Here is a 21,289-nt window from a genome sequence, read left to right on the forward strand (position 1 = left end):
TTGTAAACGTGTAGTATTATTGTCCCTGTTGTAAACTTGTAGTATTATTGTCCCTGTTGTAAACGAGTAGTATTATTGTCCTGTTGTAAACATGTAGTATTATTGTCCCTGTTGTAAACTTGTAGTATTATTGTCCTGTTGTAAACGTGTAGTATTATTGGTCTGTTGTAAACGTGTAGTATTATTGCCCCTGTTGTAAACGTGTAGTATTATTGTCCTGTTGTAAACGTGTAGTATTATTGTCCCTGTTGTAAACGTGCAGTATTATTGTCCTGTTGTAAACGAATAGTATTATTGCCCCTGTTGTAAACGGGTAGTATTATTGTCCTGTTGTAAACGAGTAGTAGGATTGCCCCTGTTGTAAACGTGTAGTATTATTGTCCCTGTTGTAAACCAGTAGTATTATTGTCACTGTTGTAAACGTGTAGTATTATTGTCCCTGTTGTAAACGTATAGTATTATTGCCCCTGTTGTAAACGTGAAGTATTATTGTCCCTGTTGTAAACGTGAAGTATTATTGTCCCTGTTGTAAACGTGTAGTAATATTGTCCCTGTTCTAAACGAGTAGTATTATTGTCCTTGTTGTAAACGTGTAGTATTATTGTCCCTGTTGTAAACGTGCAGTATTATTGTCCTGTTGTAAACGAATAGTATTATTGCCCCTGTTGTAAACGGGTAGTATTATTGTCCTGTTGTAAACGAGTAGTAGGATTGCCCCTGTTGTAAACGTGTAGTATTATTGTCCCTGTTGTAAACCAGTAGTATTATTGCCCCTGTTGTAAACGTGTAGTATTATTGTCCATATTGTAAACGTGTAGTATTACTGCCCCTGTTGCAAACGTGTAGTATTAGTGCCCCAGTTGTAAACGTGTAGTATCATTGTCCCTGTTGTAAACGTGAAGTATTATTGTTCCTGTTGTAAACGTGAAGTATTATTGTCCTGTTATAAAAGTGTGGTATTATTGTCCCTGTTGTAAACGTGTAGTAATATTGTCCCTGTTGTAAACGAGTAGTATTATTGTCCTTGTTGTAAACGTGTAGTATTATTGTCCTGTTGTAAACGTGTAGTATTATTGGTCTGTTGTAAACGTGTAGTATTATGGCCCACGTTGTAAACGTGTAGTATTATTGTCCTGTTGTAAACGTGTAGTATTATTGTCCCTGTTGTAAACGTGCAGTATTATTGTCCTGTTGTAAACGAATAGTATTATTGCCCCTGTTGTAAACGGGTAGTATTATTGTCCTGTTGTAAACGAGTAGTAGGATTGCCCCTGTTGTAAACGTGTAGTATTATTGTCCCTGTTGTAAACCAGTAGTATTATTGTCACTGTTGTAAACGTGTAGTATTATTGTCCCTGTTGTAAACGTGTAGTATTATTGTCCCTGTTGTAAACGTGTAGTATTATTGTCATTTTGTAAACGTGTAGTATTATTGTCCTGTTATAAACGAGTAGTATTATTGCCCCTGTTATAAACGTGAAGTATTATTGTCCCTGTTGTAAACGTGTAGTATTATTGTCCTGTTGTAAACGTGTAGTATCATTGTCCCTGTTGTAAACGTGTAGTATTATTGTCCTGTTCTAAACGAGTAGTATTATTGTCCTTGTTGTAAACGTGTAGTATTATTGTCCTGATGTAAACGTGTAGTATTATTGGTCTGTTGTAAACGTGTAGTATTATTGTCCCTGTTGTAAACGTGAAGTATTATTGTCCCTGTTGTAAACGAGTAGTATTATTGTCCCTGTTGTAAACGTGTAGTATTATTGTCCTATTCTAAACGAGTAGTATTATTGTCCTTGTTGTAAACGTGTAGTATTATTGTCCTGATGTAAACGTGTAGTATTATTGGTCTGTTGTAAACGTGTAGTATTATTGTCCTGTTGTAAACGAGTAGTATTATTGTCCCTGTTGTAAACGAGTAGTATTATTGTCCTGTTGTAAACGTGTAGTATTATTGGTCTGTTGTAAACGTGTAGTATTATTGTCTTGTTGTAAACGAGTAGTATTATTGTCCTGTTGTAAACGAGTAGTATTATTGTCATGTTGTAAACATGTAGTATTATTGCCCTGTTGTAAACATGTAGTATTATTGCCCCTGTTGTAAACGTGTAGTATTATTGTCCCTGTTGTAAACGTGAAGTATTATTGCCCTGTTGTAAACGTGTAGTATTATTGTCCCTGTTGTAAACGTGTAGCATTATTGTCCTGTTGTATACGTGTAGTATTATTGTCCTATTGTAAACGTGTAGTTTTATTGTCCTATTGTAAACGTGTAGTATTATTTTTCCTGATGTAAACGAGTAGTATTATTGTCCTGTAGTAAACGTGTAGTATTATTGTGTCTGTTATGAACGTGTAGTATTATTGTTCTATTGTAAACGTGTAGTATTATTTTCCCTGATGTAAACGAATAATATTATTGTCCTGTTGTAAACATGTAGTATTATTGTCCCTGTTGTAAACGTGTAGTATTATTGTCCCTGTTGTAAACGTGAAGTATTATTGTCCTGCTGTAAATGTGTAGTATTATTGTCCCTGTTATAGACATGTAGAATTATTGTCCTGTTGTAAACGAGTAGTATTATTGTCCTGTTGTAAACATGTAGTATTATTGTCCTGTTGTAAACGTGTAGTATTATTTTCCCTGATGTAAACGAGTAATATTATTGTCCTGTTGTAAACGTGTAGTATTATTTTCCCTGATGTAAACATGTAGTATTATTGTCCTTGTTATAGACATGTAGTATTATTGTCCTGTTGTAAACGTGTAGTATTATTGTCCTGTTGTAAACATGTAGTATTATTGTCCCTGTTGTAAACGTGTAGTATTATTGTCCTGTTGTAAACATGTAGTATTATTGTCTCTGTTGTAAACGTGTAGTATTATTGTCCTGTTGTAAACGTGTAGTATTATTGCCCCTGTTGTAAACGTGTAGTATTATTGTCCCTGTTGTAAACTTGTAGTATTATTTTCCCTGATGTAAACGTGTAGTATTATTGTCATCGACATGTTCTTATACTTTTCATGTTTAACTTCACTATATAATTTGACAACTGCTGGAGATAATGTGGAGAGTCGGTGGAACTTCTCAACTATGTACCGTATCGGTAAGCCAATAACTTGGGAGAATCCAAGAGTTTTACTTTCGTTTTCGGTCTGACGACAGGAGGCTCTGGTATGTATTATTATAAAACACGGATTATGGATTGATATTTTATAAGTATACCAGATACATAAATAATGTTAATTATATCTGACAAAATGGAGTCAAAATTAGGATGAATATTTTATTGAGTGCATGGTAGTATCTGACTATATGAGAACAACGACGGAATAATTCTAAAAACATGTACATGTATATATTGAAAGCTAACACAAACAAAGCTAAAACGAAACCAGAGAGGATAGGCATGCAGGCTAAACTACTGTAAACTGTCAGCATAGGCGGATCCAGGAATTTGTGAAAGGTGGGGAGCTAGTACTTGATCTATTAGATACTTTTCACAATCTCCACCTCACCCATTTACACCTTTTGCTTGTGTACATGACATTTTGAGGGGGACCTTGAGACAGTTTACACATGAAAATGCTTTGTTAATTACTACTTGTTTCGTTCTAGTCATTGTTATCACTATTATCAGATCTGATTTTAAATTAAAAAAATTATGAAAAAAGGTGTTTTAAAGGTTATTCCCAATAGGTCTAGGCCCCCAGAAGCTCTGCAGTAAATGGTGCAAAATCCTGCATTCTAAGCATTTCCTGGCACTTCTTTTTCACTTTTAAAATGTCTGCTTCTTTAAAAAAAAATAACTTTTATGTTAATACTTAAACCTTTTAAGAATCTCGACGTGATGCCTTGTATCTATAAGTACCCACCTTTCATATAATTTTTTCTCAAAGTCTCGTTAAAATTGAATAATTTGAATTTTTGGGTCCGCAAAAATGGAGGGAGGGGTCCGGACCCCCCACCCCTCCCCTGTGGATCCGCTCTTGGGTTAGAGATATTTCTGTCTGTAGTAGGGATGTCGATCTGTCTGCCTTGTCAAAAATGATGAAGTACTTTCTGTTTTTCCATGTTTAGTTTTAGAAAAAGCATTAAGATTTCAGGAAGCTGTATTATAGGTTTTGCATATAAGTCAGCGATATATATCACATAAATCTCGTACGTTTAATTTTGACTATCTAATTAGTATTCCCAAGATTAGATGTTAAAACTATATTCAAATATCAGTCATTAAATCTTATACAGTGCGGGTAGACAAATGTTTTATCATGGCCTAGATAGTTACTTAGTTCCACAACTGCACAGAATCGTTATCTGTGCAGATAATGCTTCAATATTTATTCTATTGGTCCAAGTATATTGTATATTCACTACTTAAATCTATCCAATTGAAAATTTGTTTGTCGATTCCAATTTTGAAAGGGTTTGGAAAGGGCTATAATTTGTGGAGGAAGAATTCATCGATGAAATTAAATACATTTGCAGGATTTTACAGTTTTTGTTTTATCCAACATATCGTCAATAAGTATACCCCTAAGTGTATATTTCAATTGATAAGCAGTAGAGACGTTGAACTAATTCAAATGTTGTAAATTCATTAATTTGTAAACTTAAAAAACCATCTACAATTTATGAAAGTTGAAGATAACGAACAGTGATCAATCTCATAAATCCCATAAACAATACAAAATAGATAGTTGGGCAAACACGGACCCCTGAACACACCAGAGGTGGGATCAGGTGTCTAGGAGGGGTAGGCATCCCCTGTTGACCGGTCACACCACCCGTGAGCCCTATATATTGATCAAGTAATGGGAGTTATCCGTAGTCAAAATCAGTATATTGATTTACCCGAAATTTGATATGAAAAATCACATTTTAGTCAATAATTATTTGATCCATAAGCCTTACTAAGCCTACTTTCTTAAGTTTCCTCTTGCATAATTTTTTAAAGACAGAATACGTGATTTATGTGCAATTAAAAAATGATAATATTCCTACTATGCAAAAGGCCGATTGTTTATTTCCGATCTATTAGCATTGAACTTGCTACAAGCTCAGGCGTGAACCTCTCTATGCCGTCGTCTAGCTACTGGTTATTCTAATTGGCTGTAATTGTCTGCAGTTCCAGGTTCTGCGCCATGGACACGTCTTTAGAGTACCTAAAGTCCTGGGTTATGTGGCCTTTGGATCTCATTAGCAGACCAATCAAACAACCCATTATTGGCATTGTTCTCGGATGGTAGGTTTGTCTCCTTTCGTCAGTAATAAACCATCTTGGTGAATTATAGCACTTGTATGCATAGGTATGTTTAAAGAATAACAATTTTGAAAATATATGTACATGTACACGAAGGAATGAACTGCTTCTTATGGATTTACCTACGCTAAGGCGCTTCATGAATTATGTTGGCGTGAAACAAACTTTGTGTTTTATATTTACAGTTTACTTTCATTTCTGTCAAAATTCTCAGGCGTTAAAACAGACGTACTCTATCTGTTAAGATGTATTACGCATTGTTCACAGCTGCATCGTATTCATGAGGAAATGGCTATCACCACATCAAACACAAAAACATTACATACTCATGTAAGCGTATTTGACTATACATTTGGGTTAGACGAGGTAAAATATAGGAAGAGAGAAAAGGTAGAGAAAAACGGGGATGAGAGGGGAAAGAAAGAATGGAAAGTTTGGGGTAAAATAGGAGGAAGACAGGAAAGCAGACGAAGTTGGAATGCGCATTTGATTTTTCTATTTCCTACTAGTTCTCTTCTCCTTCATTTGTTGACTTCCCTCCCTGCTCAAATACTATGGAGGCCGAGCATAGGCCTAAAGTTTACAACCCTAATGGTGGCGTCTCCATGTGAGTGAAATATTCTCGAGAGAGACATTATACAACATTCGATCAATCAACCAATCTTCTCGTCTGCAAGTTTCCAGGCACTGCGATCGTTCACAAGTGATTCCCAGATGTTTAGGTCAATGCCTGTCAGTTTCAGGTCGCGCTTGCAGATGTCCTTGATTGATTGATTGAATATTGTTTAACATCCCTCTCGAGAATATTTCACTCATATGGAGACGTCACCACTGCCGGTGAAGGGCTGCAAAATTTTGGCCTATGCTCGGCGCTTATGGCCTTTGAGCAGGGAGGGATCTTTATCGTGCCACACCTGCTGTGACACAGGAAAAATGTCATATCACCGATCATAATATATATTATGATCGGTGATATGGCATTTTTAAAAACGGTTTCTATGCAAGATTTGTGTATTCCATTCAAATATATAAACTCTGAAGTTACATATTTTATCAAAATTACGTCCGAAATACCCAAGGAATTGAACATTTAAAAATACAAAAATGGGGGTACCGGAAGTCCTGTCCACAAGCACCTGTGGCACAAACAACGTTGGGGTAGCATGGAATGCATACTGAGAGAGCCATATTTCACTAGTAATTCGGCGTTGGGGACGCTGTCCTGCCATGTGATGCCGAGTATTTGTCCGAGGTTGCGAATGTGGAAACTTTCCAGACGACTCTCTTGTCTGGCATATATGGTCCAGTATTCACTGCCGTACAGTACAATATTGAACACACATGCCTAGTAGACCCTGAGTTTGGTGTTCAGAGTCAGCTGATTGTTGCCCCCACACTCTCTTGCTCTGTTGCGACATTACGTGGCGGCTTTGGCGATGCGTTTGTCGATTTCAACATCGAGAGACAGGTTGCCAGTGATGATGGAGGTAAGGTAGGTAAAGTGATCTGTGACCTCAGGCACGTTGCCATCAATGTTGATTGTTGGTGGTAAGGGGGCGTCTCGGGCGATGACGTTCTGGGTTTTTTTTTACCGATAGTCAACCAGGCGTAAGAAAATCTGTCCCTCAGCTGTTGAAGGGCTTCATCGGTATGCGTACTCAGGGGATCTCCCTTATAAGAACTGTTTGGAACTTGGTCTTTGCCCTAAGACGTGTCAAGTTGAATAGTTTCCCATAGCTTCTGGTGTGTTGTTGGACTCCTTAAGTGGACTTTCTAACAGCAAAGTTTAGCAGCAAAGAGGAAACATATGCCAAGTAGAATAGGGTCGGTGCGAGGACATATCCTTGTTTCACTCCTCTTTGCATCAGGAAGGATTCTGAGACTTTGTCATCATAGCTAATGGCGCCCTTCATATCACCGTGGAAGGAGACGGTGATGCTGAGTAGCTGGGATGGACAGCCGATCTTCTTTAGCAGGTAGAACAAACCTTTCCTACTGACAAGATCACACACCTTCGTCAGATCAATAAAGGCGATGTAATGGGGCATCTGTTATTCTCGACATTTTTGTTGGAGGTAGCGCACCGAGAAAATCATGTCCAGCTCTGAAACCACACTATGACTCTGGATATATATGTATAGCGAGGACTTGCAGACGAACCAGGACCACGTGCGAAGATTTTACCCACGATGCTCAGCAGAGAGATATCCCTGTAGTTATTACAGTCGTTGTAATCACCTTGTGTTACACAGGGTGATGATATTAGCGTCACGTATGTCCTGGGCTACATTGCCATCCCTCTAACAGAGATATAGCAGTTCGTGTAGTGGTTATAACAGGACAGGTTTCCCCACATTGTATGATCTCAGGTGGGATACAGTTTTCTCTTGGTGCTTTGCCATAGGCCAGAGCGTCGATTGACCGCTGAGTTTTTCCAAAGTAAGTTCAAAGTCTAGCTTGTCCATAATGGGCAGTTCTATGATTTTTCCCTGTCCCGTGTGACGTAGTGTTCTTTGGAATAAAGTTCCAGGTAGTGATCTACCCATTTCTCCGTTTGCTTGTCCCAGTCCGTGATGCAATCTTTGTTGGTCTTCCCATTGCCTGATTAATGTCCTCGTACATGCTTCCGATGTTGCCGCTGTTGGAAGCTTGCTTGTGTTATCTGACAACTGTGTCCACTACTCGTTTGCACAGTGACATGCTGTAAGCTGTGGTTTCCTGTGTACAGCTTTCAGTGCTTGCAGGTTCTTCCGACTTGGTCACGCTTATAGCTGATGAGTGCGCTGCTTCTATGAATGGTTCCAACACAGTGATGTTGGCTTCAAACCGTGTTCTTGCGCTCTTTTATATTTTACCGTATGTTGGAACTGAAGCACTGTAGATGGCGTTCCGTAGAGAATTCCATCTATTCTCTGCGCTTTGTTCACTATCACTGTGGGCTGTATTGAGAGTCTCATTCAGCCGTTCATTGAGTTCGCGGTTCTTGTCTGGTTAGGCTTTTTGCTGGTGTTGATTCAGGGCTGGCCCTTCCTCTTTGAGTGATGAAGCTTCTTCGGTTTCAGTTTCACCTTTGTTGCAATAGGGGAGTGGTTGGTGTCGTAGGATTTAGTTGTTCGTGTCATATAACGATGGAGCTTTGGGGAATTGTACCTAATAGGTATCTTATAATTTTTTGAGCATGTTCTTATATTTTATATACCGGGCTTCACAAACAGGATCTTTAGTAATGCAGATATGTTTATTATTCAGGGCGTTCATGTGGATTCTGCTGCATATTGGAAACACTATTTTGATGTATTTGGCGATATTTATCATTGTCTTTCTGGTAAGTTTTGCGTATTCTGTTTGACCTTGGGAAAACTAGCTATATTTACGAATAAAGTAATATTGACGTAGTAGATTCTACATTGATGAAATGTGCAGATTGCTTCACGATATTAAACACATATCTACTGATATAGGTTTCAGAAAAGTGTGGGTTCATCACCATCCATTTTGAAAAGTTGACAAGATACCTGAATATAAAGAGATATGTACAAGACAAAACAAGGAATACGATTCCAAGCTTGCTGGAAACTGTAAATATTTTCATGATATTTCAGTAGAATTATCATGTCGATTTATCTTAACAATTATGTTAATTATCTTATTTGGATTGGGTACCTCTCATTGTATACCTAGGCAGTATGTTTAGATCATAATATAATGGGAATCCCAGCCTTCTAAAATATAGAAAGCGACCTCCTCCCTAAGTCGCAAAGTTGATCGGTGAATTTATTGAACTAAAGTTGAGTGAATTTCTTTTTGCAGATCCAAGGCTTCCTTGTAACTCACTGGCTGTTTTCCATTGGATTTGCTGTTGGACTCGTGGCTGGGATAACGTTTTGATGGCCGGTGTTTAACCTGGTGTATTCTAAAGTAACCATGCAGCTACATATACCTGATATTTATTCATAAATTATTTATATGCATGAATTGCGGACAGTAATCGTCAGCGTTTCGTAATTAATTTTTAGGTGGAATGGATTTGATCCACGTTTTAATTGATAAACTGTTGAGGCGAAGGACATATCCAATGATTGTTCAGTTACCTTTTCCTCATAATAAACAATCGAAATCAAAGTGTTTTGTGTGAACGAAATCCAAATGTTTTCCTGCTCAGAATAAAAAGACGACTACGAATCCTTATAATAGTTATAACATTGAAAGTGAAATCTCGGAAAATCAGGATCTGTAGCTGATCATTCAAAGAGTTGGTATCCATGCTGTTTTAATCAAACAATACGTAATATGGAAGAAAATAATTCTACAATTCAAATCGTGGACTTTCTTCTTTATATTGATTGATTGATGTTTTCCGCCACACTCAACAATTTTCAGTTATCTGGTGGCGCCAAGTTTTTTATTGGTGGAAGAGAGAACCCAGATACAATGTACCTGGGAAGAGACCAGCGACCTTCCGAAAGTAATCTGGGAAATTGATATTCCGAGTATGATCAATAATCGAATCGGCATCATGTCTCTTCCGTTTAATTGACTGTTTTTATCCGCTTTCCAACATTAACGAAGATAAATGTAATTGTTATCGAATCAAATATTAATTATCAGTTGTTAATGGAAAACTGTATGCATAATTGTTAGGGGGAACAGTTATACAGTACATATGTATAGGTTAACACTAATATTTATACTTACACGTATCTCTAGCTGCCAACGATCTTGCCTGAATATCTACTCGGTCACTCACAAGGCATGAAAATTGTGGACTTCCGCTTTAGTTTGCTCGGACATTCTCGTATTTCTATTCGGCAAATATTGTTTTAATTAAGCCTGTGTTCGTCATCATGTCTGATTCATTCAAAATATATGTATGGGTACCTGATAAAGCGGTGTTCTGTTCGACACCAACACCAGAAAGCACAAGGTTGGAATTGAATGGTCATTTATTACTAAATTTTTTATTGAAAATAAACACTGCTCAGACAGAGAAACTACAAATAAGACACAAAGAAGTAGAAAATATAAAAGAATTCACATACCTGGGCAGTATCATCAGCACTACAGGTGGAACCGACGAAGGCATAAAAGCTCGGAAAAGGAAAGCTCAACAAGCCTTTGCCATGCTAAAACCAATCTGGAGAAGCACCACCTTGAGAACTAGTACCAAACTAAGGCTTTTCAACTCTAATGTCAAATCTGTCCTTCTCTATGGGTCCGAAACTTGGAGAGAAACATCAGCATCCATCAAGACACTCAAAGTCTTCTTAAACCGCTGCCTAAGAAACATCCTTGGTGCGAGATGGCCAGATACGATTAGTAACAAAGAACTGTGGAAAAGAACCAAACAAGAACCAATTGAGATAACAGTTAGAACAAGAAGATGGAAGTAGATTGGACACCTTAAGAAAACCTAACACCAATATAACTAAACAAGCTCTAGAATGGAATCCACAAGGCAAACGTAAGAGAGGCAGACCGAAAAACACATGGCGTAGAGGAATCAATGCAGAGCTACAGGCCATCAATAAAACATGGGGAGAAACCAAAAGAATAGCCCAAGACAGAAAAAAGTGGAAAGCTACTGTGGTTGCCCTATGTCCCCCATGGGACGAAGTGGGTTAAGTAAGTAAGTAAGTTATTACTAAATAAATGACGAATCAAGTAAAAACATCAACTACTACATGTCAAGCAAGTAGTATCTAACAAAATATAAAAATATATATATGTGAAAGTATCATGGAATCTGAAAGTTAGAATATTATGCAAAAGTTACAAAAGCCAAAAATAAACAAAAAGCATACGGTGTCAAAGATGGGACAACAACCGCCACAGATCAACACCGAAAACTGCCAGGGTTTAAAGGTTTTGATCCGCCCCACCCACCACTAGACGATACGGTAGGAAAAGAATATAATATGGAGAAATAAAATGAATGAAATATCTACACATACTTATTGATAGCTTGAATGAGAAATGAGACAGCATTGAATATCGACAAAAACTGAAATTGTTTTATCGATATGAATGACCAGAGGTCCCTGACCTCATGGTCCTGGATTAGGAAAAACAGACGTACAAGTTGCTCAACAATAAAGATCACTTTAACATAATAACAAAATGTACAGCATAGTCAAAGTTATAATACCATCAGATAACGGAATAAGGGAGAAAGCAGGCACCTGTCTTAAGGTTTACCGAAATCTGAAATTGTGGATATTAAGCTCACATAGATACTGATAGTTTTATCTAAGGATGTCTGAAATCTGATATTGTGGATGATTAAACACACATAGATACTAATAGTTTTATCTAAGGATGTCTGAAATCTGATATTGTGGATATTAAGCTCACATATCTAGATGTATGTTTGATAGATGTCCCTAGACATTTATCTAGGGAATGTCTGAAATCTGAAATTGTGGATGATTAAACACACATAGATACTAATAGTTTTATCTAAGGATGTCTGAAATCTGATATTGTGAGACATTAAGCTCACATAGATACTGATAGTTTTATCTAGGGAATGTCTGAAATCTGAAATTGTGGATGATTAAACACACATAGATACTAATAGTTTTATCTAGGGATGTCTGAAATTTGAAATTGTGGATGGCTAAGCTCACATAGACAATAGTAGTTTTATCTAGGGAATGCAGTACAGATAAGGAACTATCATATATGAAGTGTCGGAATTCCGATATATTTTTTAATGCAGAGGAACTCCACCTTCCCATATGTTGCTCCAATGCGAAATCTATGCTTATGATAAAAGTGTTCATTGAGTTTACATGTAGATAGACACAGTTTCAGCTGCGTTGAGAATTTTCTAGACACTGGTGAGCCATCCATGAAAGAAAATAGTGGATCACATAGCGATAGATGTTTCCTAGCGTCCAAGTAATTTTTGCAAGCCAAATATGGGCATACTAAAGGTTTCAATAGGTTAGGTCGAATGATTAAAGTGGCGATTTGCTTGGAGTGTTTGGAATTCGGAATTTTCAGTCTCACCAGATTTTCTGAAGCAGATGAGTTAAAGGTGAGATGTTTTGCCAACAAATAATGTTGAGTTGACCCTGCTGTTTTAGTTATTTCTCCAACGCGCAAGAATGCGTGGAAGGCTAGAACAAACATAGCGTGGAACAAGAGCCTGTTGAATTCGGACTCCGTAACCAATGTTTGTGCAGAAACGATCTTCAAGAGAACTGTAGGTGTAATGGGTAACCGACTGTCCATAGATGGTCGTGCTTTACAAAAACCTTGTAACTGTTTCTTGGCAATAAAATGTTGAGTAAGATCCGGATATCCCCCAAGTTGAATATATACATATTACAGTGGAAACCCGTTGTCCCGAGTATTACGTTATCTTATTGTGATAAATGCAGACAATAAATGGACATGATACTTGACCATGTTTGAGACATTTTATCAGATTTTCTATTGTTATATAAAGTTATAATAAGTTGTATTTTGGTTGGGTTTTTTTTCATATCGTGCAAAATGATATGATTCATTCCATCATTATGCACGCACCCCCCCCCCCCCCTCGCCACACACAGGACATGTACATGTAGTATTAGGGAGTCTTGAAACCCTTTCTGAGCGGAAGACACCAGATACACTAGCTGCAAAGGTTTTCTTGGTAGGAAACACAACTAGTGACTCAGCTGTTTCAGGAGACGAAATGGCGGCAATGCATGCCCAGCCCCAACGGGTACTTTCCTCCTTCTATGCTGGAAATCTTGGACCCGCAGCAAATGTGGAATCAAGTTTCATGCGAAATCTGAAATACCCCAGACTTGAATTGAGTAAACAAAGTAAATGACAAGACGTCCCCTTCCGCCAAAAGTTGGAGCCTTGTCAACATTCCATTAAGATGTTAGAAATATTTTGGATTGATTCCACCATTAAACGCAACTCGCCGTCTAAAGCACACCACTCGCGCCCGCATGGTGACGAAAGTATAGAATAACAGTAACATGATTTGATAAATTCTGTTTTTTAGATGACAACATTGTCAAAGAACTCTCAGCATATAGGGAAAAGGTAACGAAACAGCCAAAGGCTATCGTTTTAGCCCCAACTGGACACTCGTAATGATAAATAATGAAAAATAGGTCAATAATCATGTCTTCTTATGCAAGAGCCGTTTGTTGTTGTTTGTTTAAAATATCCGCTCGAGAATTTTTTTGTAATTTCGTGTTTTATTCATTTAAATTTCGCCTCACGTTTCCTTTTTAATGTACATGTATTTTTCTTAATTTAAACAAGTTTGCAGTACAGGGCCTCCGTAACAATTGACATGCGTATCTATCATTGTGACAATATAAATAAAAGTACTACGAATACCTGTCTGTACATGTACACTATTTTTTCCCAACCTTTAACTTTCCCCTGTCATATGTTTTACGGCAATGCGCAAGCGTAGACGGAATAAGACTTTTAAAACGAAACTTGATAAATTTCTCAGAACCATTGAAGGCTAGAATCTGACATGTAAGTGTATATTTCTTCACAATGATTAATCATTTGAAATTGTTATTGTATTCTAGATTCACAATGAAAAGAAACGTTGGACATTTCCAGGTAGACTGAAGAATGAAATATCAATATGTGAAATATTACAGAGATTTCTTATTGCCGCAAATCAAAATTTCTAGAAAATACCCATATATCTGTGTTTTACTTCAATGATGTTATACGTATGAACTGTGTGTGTTGTTGGTTTTTTTTTAAACAAAATAAACTCAAGTGAAATAAGTTTTATATGTCATCAGCCGAGAATATTAACTCATTTAGAAGGTACTGTTATAAAACCATGACAAATGCTAGGAACAATATTTAATATATTGTCATAAATCATACAAAAAAGCCTGTTAAAGGCACAATGAATGAACAGTAAAATATTATATATCAAGTTGTAGTGTATAATTGTGATATAGATTTTTATCTGAATTGGGATTTCCGGTCCACGAAGTGCCTAAATCGAAAGTAAAATATTTTTCATGAAGTCGACCAGATCACACAAACATATTAATAAAATACAAGTGAGAGAGTTTAGTTATCCTAATCTTGAGCTAACTAACACTCAGGGGAAATCTAGGAGGAGCCTTTTCTTGCTTTTTTTTTTTTTTTACTAAACATATAAAAAACTAATTCAATCTATATTTTCATACGGTGATGGATGATTAATGAAACAGTGAATAGAGAATAACTTTTGAATTTTCAACATAGGTCGTAAATATCCCTCTGACTATTCCATTATCCTAAATTTTCCTCAAGTAATATTAAATGACCAGGCATGAAGTAGATTTTTCGGAGGGGGCCTAGTGAGGGTGTGTGTCTACTCGAAAACACCAGGAGCTTCATCCAATACCCCCAGCAGGGTTTAGCCATGGACACACCGAAGACGAAATTTGCTAACTCTTCAGGTCCACGCCCCCTCCCGTCCCCACCCTCCTTAAGCTGGAACATTGATCACTCCTGATTGCGAGCCATGATAGCACATCAGATACCTTTAATTAACTTATGATCATATAGATTAGTTAAATTGACGTTGTCGTTCAGATATCAAGAGTCAATGACAAGTTAAAATATGAAAATATTCATTGTTAACACAACCTCGTGCACCAGCCGACAAAACAGTACATTGACTGATGTAAAATCGGTCTTTTTAAAGGTACCTAGTTTCCAAACATTATGTTTTGGTAAAGTGCATAAATGAAAGTGCGTTTATTTCAATAAGCCCGTGTAAATTATAGCAAAAAAGGACTATTAAAGTAAGGGAAGTTTCACTATAAAGGGAGCTCGAGAAGACTGGCTATATAGTAAGACTTCTCCCCGGAAGTCTGGCTAAATGGTGAGGCTTCCCTGGGAGAAGGCTCACTTTATAGCAAGAATTCCGGGAAAGTATCACTATATAACACCGCTACGGACGCAAAACGTCGGGATTTTCTATGAAAAATAACTGTGTATTTTAAAAAAATTGGAAAAAAATATTGCTTACTGTGCTTTAATGTACATGTAGCTAAGCCGCATGAGCTTACTTATGAATTTGAATGCACTATAATCTAAAATGCATTTAATAGATTTTTAGCATCGAATTTTATTTCTCTATTTCTGACAGCTATAGATTACACATTTTTCTAACTGTTTATATCATGGTATGAAATAAAGTACCATACATGTCATGTACATCTATCAAGACATAACCTGCTTATATTAACATGCATTATGAATATACGGTTAAATTGGGTCGCTCGTGTCCTTGCCGCCTTATACTTATTTGCAGTGGTATTTTGTTACCAGTACGGTATACAGTAGTCTGATAATGTATATTATAATTGAAAACAGTATTCAACAGTATCGAAATACTCTCGTAAAATTATTCTTTCTTAGGTGATGAAATCAAACCACTATGATATGCCCCAATTGCAGTGCAGAAGTTAAAGAAAACAGTAAATTCTGTACAAAATGTGGGAAGGCAGTTCCGAAGAGTAGTCCAAAGAAGACTGCCTGTCCAAATATCATAGAAAATGGAGTGTGTAGGAATACAATTCAAAGTGATGAGAAGTTTTGCTCTGAATGTGGATGGGAAATAATTGATAAAGCGTTTGAAACTGGCACGTATATGTGTTTTGAGAAAGGAGAAAAATGTAAAAATTTGATAAGTCGTGAAGAAAGTTTCTGTGATGAATGCGGGAGTCCAGCGAAAGAATACACCCCTAAAGGTATGTGTGTGGTGTTTAATGAAGTGAAATATTGCAACGTAGATAATTGATAGAGGAAGTCAAATTACATGTATCAATTATAGTGGCATGTCATTAATGATAGTATAATTATTTATTTTCAAAGATAATATCATGAACATATAACAAAAGGTTAAACTTCTAAATTATTTTTAACTGTTACTGGTAATTACTTTATTCTAGACATAACAGAAGAGAAATCAAACAGTTCTGAGGATTCAAAGACTGAAGAAAATCAAAGCGAAGAAGTAGTGGATTCCGACATCAGTCGCAGTACAATTTCCAGCAGTAGCACATTTTCGAAACCAGACGTAGACAGAAGAGTACAGGACGATCAAAATCAGAAAAATGAAGCAAGTGAGACGAACTCCACTGGAAGTTCATCTCCAGATGTTTATCCCCATAAAGACGTTTGGACTCGCAGTTTTCAAGACAGTTCGAAAGAGAATACAAAAAACCCACAAGAAGAAAATGACAAAAAACCCGATGAAAATGCCAGCAGTTTCCAAGGCGATACCAAAGGTATAACGCCAAACAAAAGTGAAGAAAACAACGTTCCAATTTGCCCAGAACACAATGAAAAGCCTCAAGAAGTAGATGAAAAGATATTTAAAGAGGACTCGCAAATCGATAGAGGCTCTGAGTTTCAGCAGGATTCTGCTCATTGTAGTAGTAATGAAAATGACAAAGTCTGTCATCCTGCAGTGCCCTGTAACGATCCTGGATCAACACCTGAACCTCCTGGAAAACACCTCAAGATCATCTGTGACGATGATAAAGAAGATGACGAGAACAAAAATGACATTGCAAATGAAGATGAATCAAGTAATGAAAAAAGACCCGATGAATCCAAAGGTAATTATGCGGGCAAAGCAGCAAATGGGAACGATAATACCGGACCATCAGCAGACGGGACAAGTGTTCATCCAATGCCTTGTAAAGGTGTAAGTTTACAATTACTATTTCAGATCTCTCTCTCTCTCTCTCTCTCTCTCTCTCTCTCTCTCTCTCTCTATATATATATATATATATATATATATATATGCACACACACACACACATACACACACACACACACACACATATATATATATATATATATATATATATATATATATATATATTAAAAGAAATAGAATAAACAGTACACAAAGTTAAAAATTTAACGCAAGCGCTTTCATTTTATAATCCTAAAAATATATATATTCCTTTTAGTTCTTCAAGAGTTTGATTTTAGATTTATACACATATTTCCATCATGCTGCTCGTACTACAACGAATTTTCCCCAGCAATTATTTCGTTCTCACTTTGTCATACTTTAACGTTTGTATAACGGATGAAACTAATCTTCTTCGAAAATTATGTTAATGATGGTACGATAACTTTCTCGACAGGATGCATTGGAGGAAAATAAAGAGTCTGGGAATTCCAAAAAGACAAAACAAGGAATAGAGCGGTTAGTCAGTTTAGGGTTGTCCTTCTTAGGTTCAACCGCTGATGAGATTATGTTGTAAAGTGATAATGATTCATTATGTAAACACAGTCTCATAGTAGGTACATTTCCAGAGTAAATAATGTTAATAGTTATTTATGTGTTGAATATATGACCGTGCTCTTGTAACATTTAGTCAAGAACTTACCAGTAATTCTTAAAAGTAATATTCAAAGTTCTGTAGAAATATGAATTTATCTTCATTAACAGTTTTTATCATAGTGTATAATTAAAAATGCATTGTTTTGTCTTTTAGAGCACACACAATATCTACTCGCAGACAAGGAAATTCTTGTGATATCACGATTGAATTCCATGCTATAGCTTCCAAGGCTTTCTTAACAGACCCAAGGAGTAAAATTATTGGTATCCGATTCAATGTAGAGGAGGTGGGAGGTTGGAGGAATGTCCACCCTTGCGATGTCGTCAGGTATTGTTTTCTACATATCTTTATTACAAGCTAGACTGCTGGTATGCAATTACATAGTGATCATAATTATCCAGTCATATATGAGAAAACATTCCCTTTATTACTACTGTAGTTTCGGTAACTGCATGTAAAACTTAAAGGGTACCAATTTTGATGCACCAGATGCGCATTTCGACAAATAATGTCTCTTCAGTGATGCTCAAGCCGAAATTTTGGACATCCGAAATAACAATAAACTTGTAAGAGTTAAAAGGAAAACCAGAGTGCCAAAGACTGGAGCCAAATTCGTCCAAGGATTAGAGCTATGCATGATGGAGATAATCCTTAATTTTGAAATGAATTTCTAAATTGTATCCCAGCAATTAAATATACATCCGTAATTTCAAGCTAGTAACGAAGTACTCAGCTACTGAACTGTAGAGACCGTCGGGGACTAACTGTATGTAATACAAGGAGGTCCGTCTCTGTATCATTTGCTTAGATAACATATTTGATAGCGATCGAGATTTTGAAGCCGTTTTAATCAAACTTCAAGAATGATTAAAAGCTTCAGAATTCGTAAAGAACTAAATGTATGATTTAGTGTATTTTTTTTAGGCAAATAGAGAATGATGAGGGATATGAAGTATTCCTTAGAATGACGTTTCCACGCCAGTTTTTGAAGACAAAGTCCCTTGAATACAAATACTGTGTAATGTTTCCGAAAGCTGACTACTCTAGCAGCGAATATTTCTATATGTCAAGCAATAGAAATAATGATGACTTAACAAATACAAGAAAACTGTTTTGGAACGAGAAGTTTGGAGGTACAAATATTTTTATTCCTTCTCACACAAATGATATATTTTTGACATCACAACGTTATCCAAGCTAGAAAAATATTAGTAAGCATTCTTGACTTGCAAATGGAACAAGTCATCTAGAAAAGTTAAAAATTTTGAGAGAGAAAAAACTTTATAACTTTAGTTTAGAAAATGGAGATATGTCCTTTATGACTTCAGGTTCTGACCCGACATTCAACATAATCGAGGTCAAAGTTACTGCAAAACTGCAGTTCCCTTGTCTGAATTATCTAGAAGAGCAGTCAGTTATTGCAGAAATACATGCATAATGAGTTGAACTATGTGATACGTTCAAACCTTAAATTCACTTAAGTGTTTAGCTCTTCATTTCTCTGCAATATTTTACTTGTTTATTGATCAATGTTAAAATAAGAAAAAGAAATTCTAATATTTATGCGTTTTATGGTGTAAAATGTTATCAAAATGGCACCAGAAAAATATTTTTGTAAGAATTTGACTAGGGAAATGTTTTGTAACTGTTGATGAGATGTATGCATACTGACGACAAATCAATACAAACAGAAGTACTGTACTTGTATGTGTGACAGTATAGAAGTAATGATTATCATGACATGTAATTTGATTATCAAGAAAATGTTGTGCAATTGGAACATGTACAATAGTTATCTTAGTTATGAAATATCAAATATTCGTATTCTTTTGTCTCCTTAACACAGAAATTTGGCAGCAATATGATGGAGTTGTCAATGCAGTTCCTGAACCAACATTGTTCCAGTGGTTTTGGGATAACTATGAGAATGAGCTTCTTCAAAATTTAAAGATATATATGAGATGCTGTTGTCCACTTATCGAGTATCTGAATCAAAATTCAAACTCAACAGCATCAGAGGTATTGCAGAGTCTCGCAATGATGTTCAGAAGTCTAGAGGATACGTATTTTTATCCTCTCAGGTTCTGGAGACAAAAGCACATCGACTTCAGGAAACATTTGAACAAGGTTAGCATTTTTCAACCGTTGCATATATGAAGTTTTGGTACAGATCATGTATTTTACAATGCAGCTATGGCATGCTTACAGAGTAACAGCAAGTGTAATTTTTCTTAAAAGCTCTTCCCGTGGGGATCCGGGTTAGAATAGGTCCTCAGTACCCCTTGCTTGTCGTAAGAGGCGACTAAATGGGGCGGACCTTTTAATGAGATCGCAAAAATGAAACCCCGTTTTACAGCAGGTGTGGCAGGATAAAGATCCCTCCCTACTCAAAGGCTATAAGCGCGGAGCATGGACCTAAATTTTTTAGCCCTTCACAAGCAATGGCGACATCTCCATATGAGTGAAATTTTTTGAGTGGGACGTTAAACAATATACAACCAACTATTAAAAGCTATCAAAAGATATTTATTCTGCAATAATCTACAGGTTGATACTATGTACTAACAATGTTGATCAATGTTATATCGAATTAGAGTTGGTGCTAAACTGAGAAGAAGTTCTTACAAATGAAAGATGCCAGCTTTATATACATGTCTGTGCTTAAGGTGATCTGTCCTTGAATAAAATGCTATATATCTCCATCGTCAACTTCCCAAATTTATGTAGAAGTATTCCATTGTCATCTGCATATTGTGTTTGTCTCTCAACTGATTCGATACGTAAACACGTTCTGTGTATGATAAATTATTAAATCAAAACAGGCTACTGACAAGTAAGCTGATGTCTCCTAGGTTTAAAATCAGTATTACGCAAATTCTATGGTAGTTATAGCGATCTAATTTACAAATACAATCTGTCATTGGGTTAAATGCTGTCTGGCGTGTTTCTCATAACAATTGTTTTGCAATGGACGTTTTAGATATGTTTTTATTCCAATCATTCTATTCAGGAACTCTTTGAAGCCCTAGCTCCCTGCCTCATCAAAGTAATAACCAAGAAACAAATGGACCTGTCCACAGGAATGTTACTTCTGTATGTTAGCAAGGAATACTCAATCACTTTCTCACCCGATGTTAAAGCAGCCATTTTCCAGTCCTTCATACTTGACACAAGCAAGGAAACTATGATTTCACCAAAATACGAGAAGCTGAAAGAAGAATTTCGAGATTATATTGAGTTAGTATTAAGAAATACAATATACCTGTATTTGACCATGATAAAGAAATTTACTTATACTGTATTTTGTTTCAGTGCTTCAGTATCATTATTGTTAGTAAATTATGAATACTTTTGTAAAATTGAAAAAAATTCTTTGTTAGAGTTTAGACATCTTTTAACGATGAAAGGTTATTTGAGTCTTCGTCATTGTAGATCCTTAAGGACAATTGAATGCAATACCTGTGCTTGTTCATGATTTTCAGTTTTTGATATGTATACTATACAGTAAAACATGAAACCATACTTTTATAGGTACTGCGAGAAAACGTTGGAATATGCAATACACTCAGAAAGAGATTCTGATGACCCAATGTGGTTGTGCTGCATCCCCGTCTACCATTTTTTGAAAGGCACATGTAAACCTTTTGATGATTTACCAAACATTTTTTCACACAATGCAG

General features: G+C 36.3%; 2 protein-coding genes across 6 annotated transcripts in view; both read left to right on the plus strand.

The window, feature by feature from the left end:
- The first annotated feature begins 2,936 nt into the window (after positions 1-2,936).
- Positions 2,937-9,451, plus strand: LOC125677154 (uncharacterized). 5 transcript variants are annotated; one of them, XM_056158148.1, is made up of 6 exons: positions 3,070-3,176; positions 3,371-3,468; positions 5,131-5,247; positions 8,515-8,590; positions 8,727-8,843; positions 9,076-9,451. In XM_056158148.1, exons 3-6 carry the CDS (start codon positions 5,147-5,149, stop codon positions 9,151-9,153), a joined length of 372 nt encoding a protein of 123 aa, XP_056014123.1. In that variant the 5' UTR covers positions 3,070-3,176; positions 3,371-3,468; positions 5,131-5,146; the 3' UTR covers positions 9,154-9,451. The 5 variants fall into 5 exon arrangements, with proteins under 5 accessions (XP_048771083.2, XP_048771084.2, XP_056014123.1 ...); XM_056158149.1 differs by lacking the exon at positions 3,371-3,468 and having other exon boundaries at positions 3,072-3,176; positions 9,076-9,183; positions 9,282-9,451; XM_048915126.2 differs by lacking the exon at positions 3,371-3,468 and having other exon boundaries at positions 2,937-3,176.
- A 4,183-nt stretch (positions 9,452-13,634) lies between these two features.
- Positions 13,635-21,289, plus strand: part of LOC125677586 (E3 ubiquitin-protein ligase rnf213-alpha-like) — a 148,342-nt gene continuing 140,687 nt past the window's right edge. The window contains exons 1-9 of the mRNA XM_056158152.1: positions 13,635-13,761; positions 15,664-15,995; positions 16,197-16,957; positions 17,409-17,470; positions 17,763-17,936; positions 18,534-18,742; positions 19,456-19,736; positions 20,620-20,846; positions 21,141-21,289. The exon at positions 21,141-21,289 is cut by the window's right edge and continues 76 nt beyond it. Coding sequence (XP_056014127.1) covers positions 15,683-15,995; positions 16,197-16,957; positions 17,409-17,470; positions 17,763-17,936; positions 18,534-18,742; positions 19,456-19,736; positions 20,620-20,846; positions 21,141-21,289 — 2,176 coding nt within the window. The 5' untranslated portion in view covers positions 13,635-13,761; positions 15,664-15,682. The remainder of the gene's footprint in view (positions 13,762-15,663; positions 15,996-16,196; positions 16,958-17,408; positions 17,471-17,762; positions 17,937-18,533; positions 18,743-19,455; positions 19,737-20,619; positions 20,847-21,140) is intronic.

This window comes from Ostrea edulis, chromosome 3 (assembly GCF_947568905.1).
Source record: "Ostrea edulis chromosome 3, xbOstEdul1.1, whole genome shotgun sequence".
NCBI lineage: Eukaryota > Metazoa > Mollusca > Bivalvia > Ostreida > Ostreidae > Ostrea > Ostrea edulis.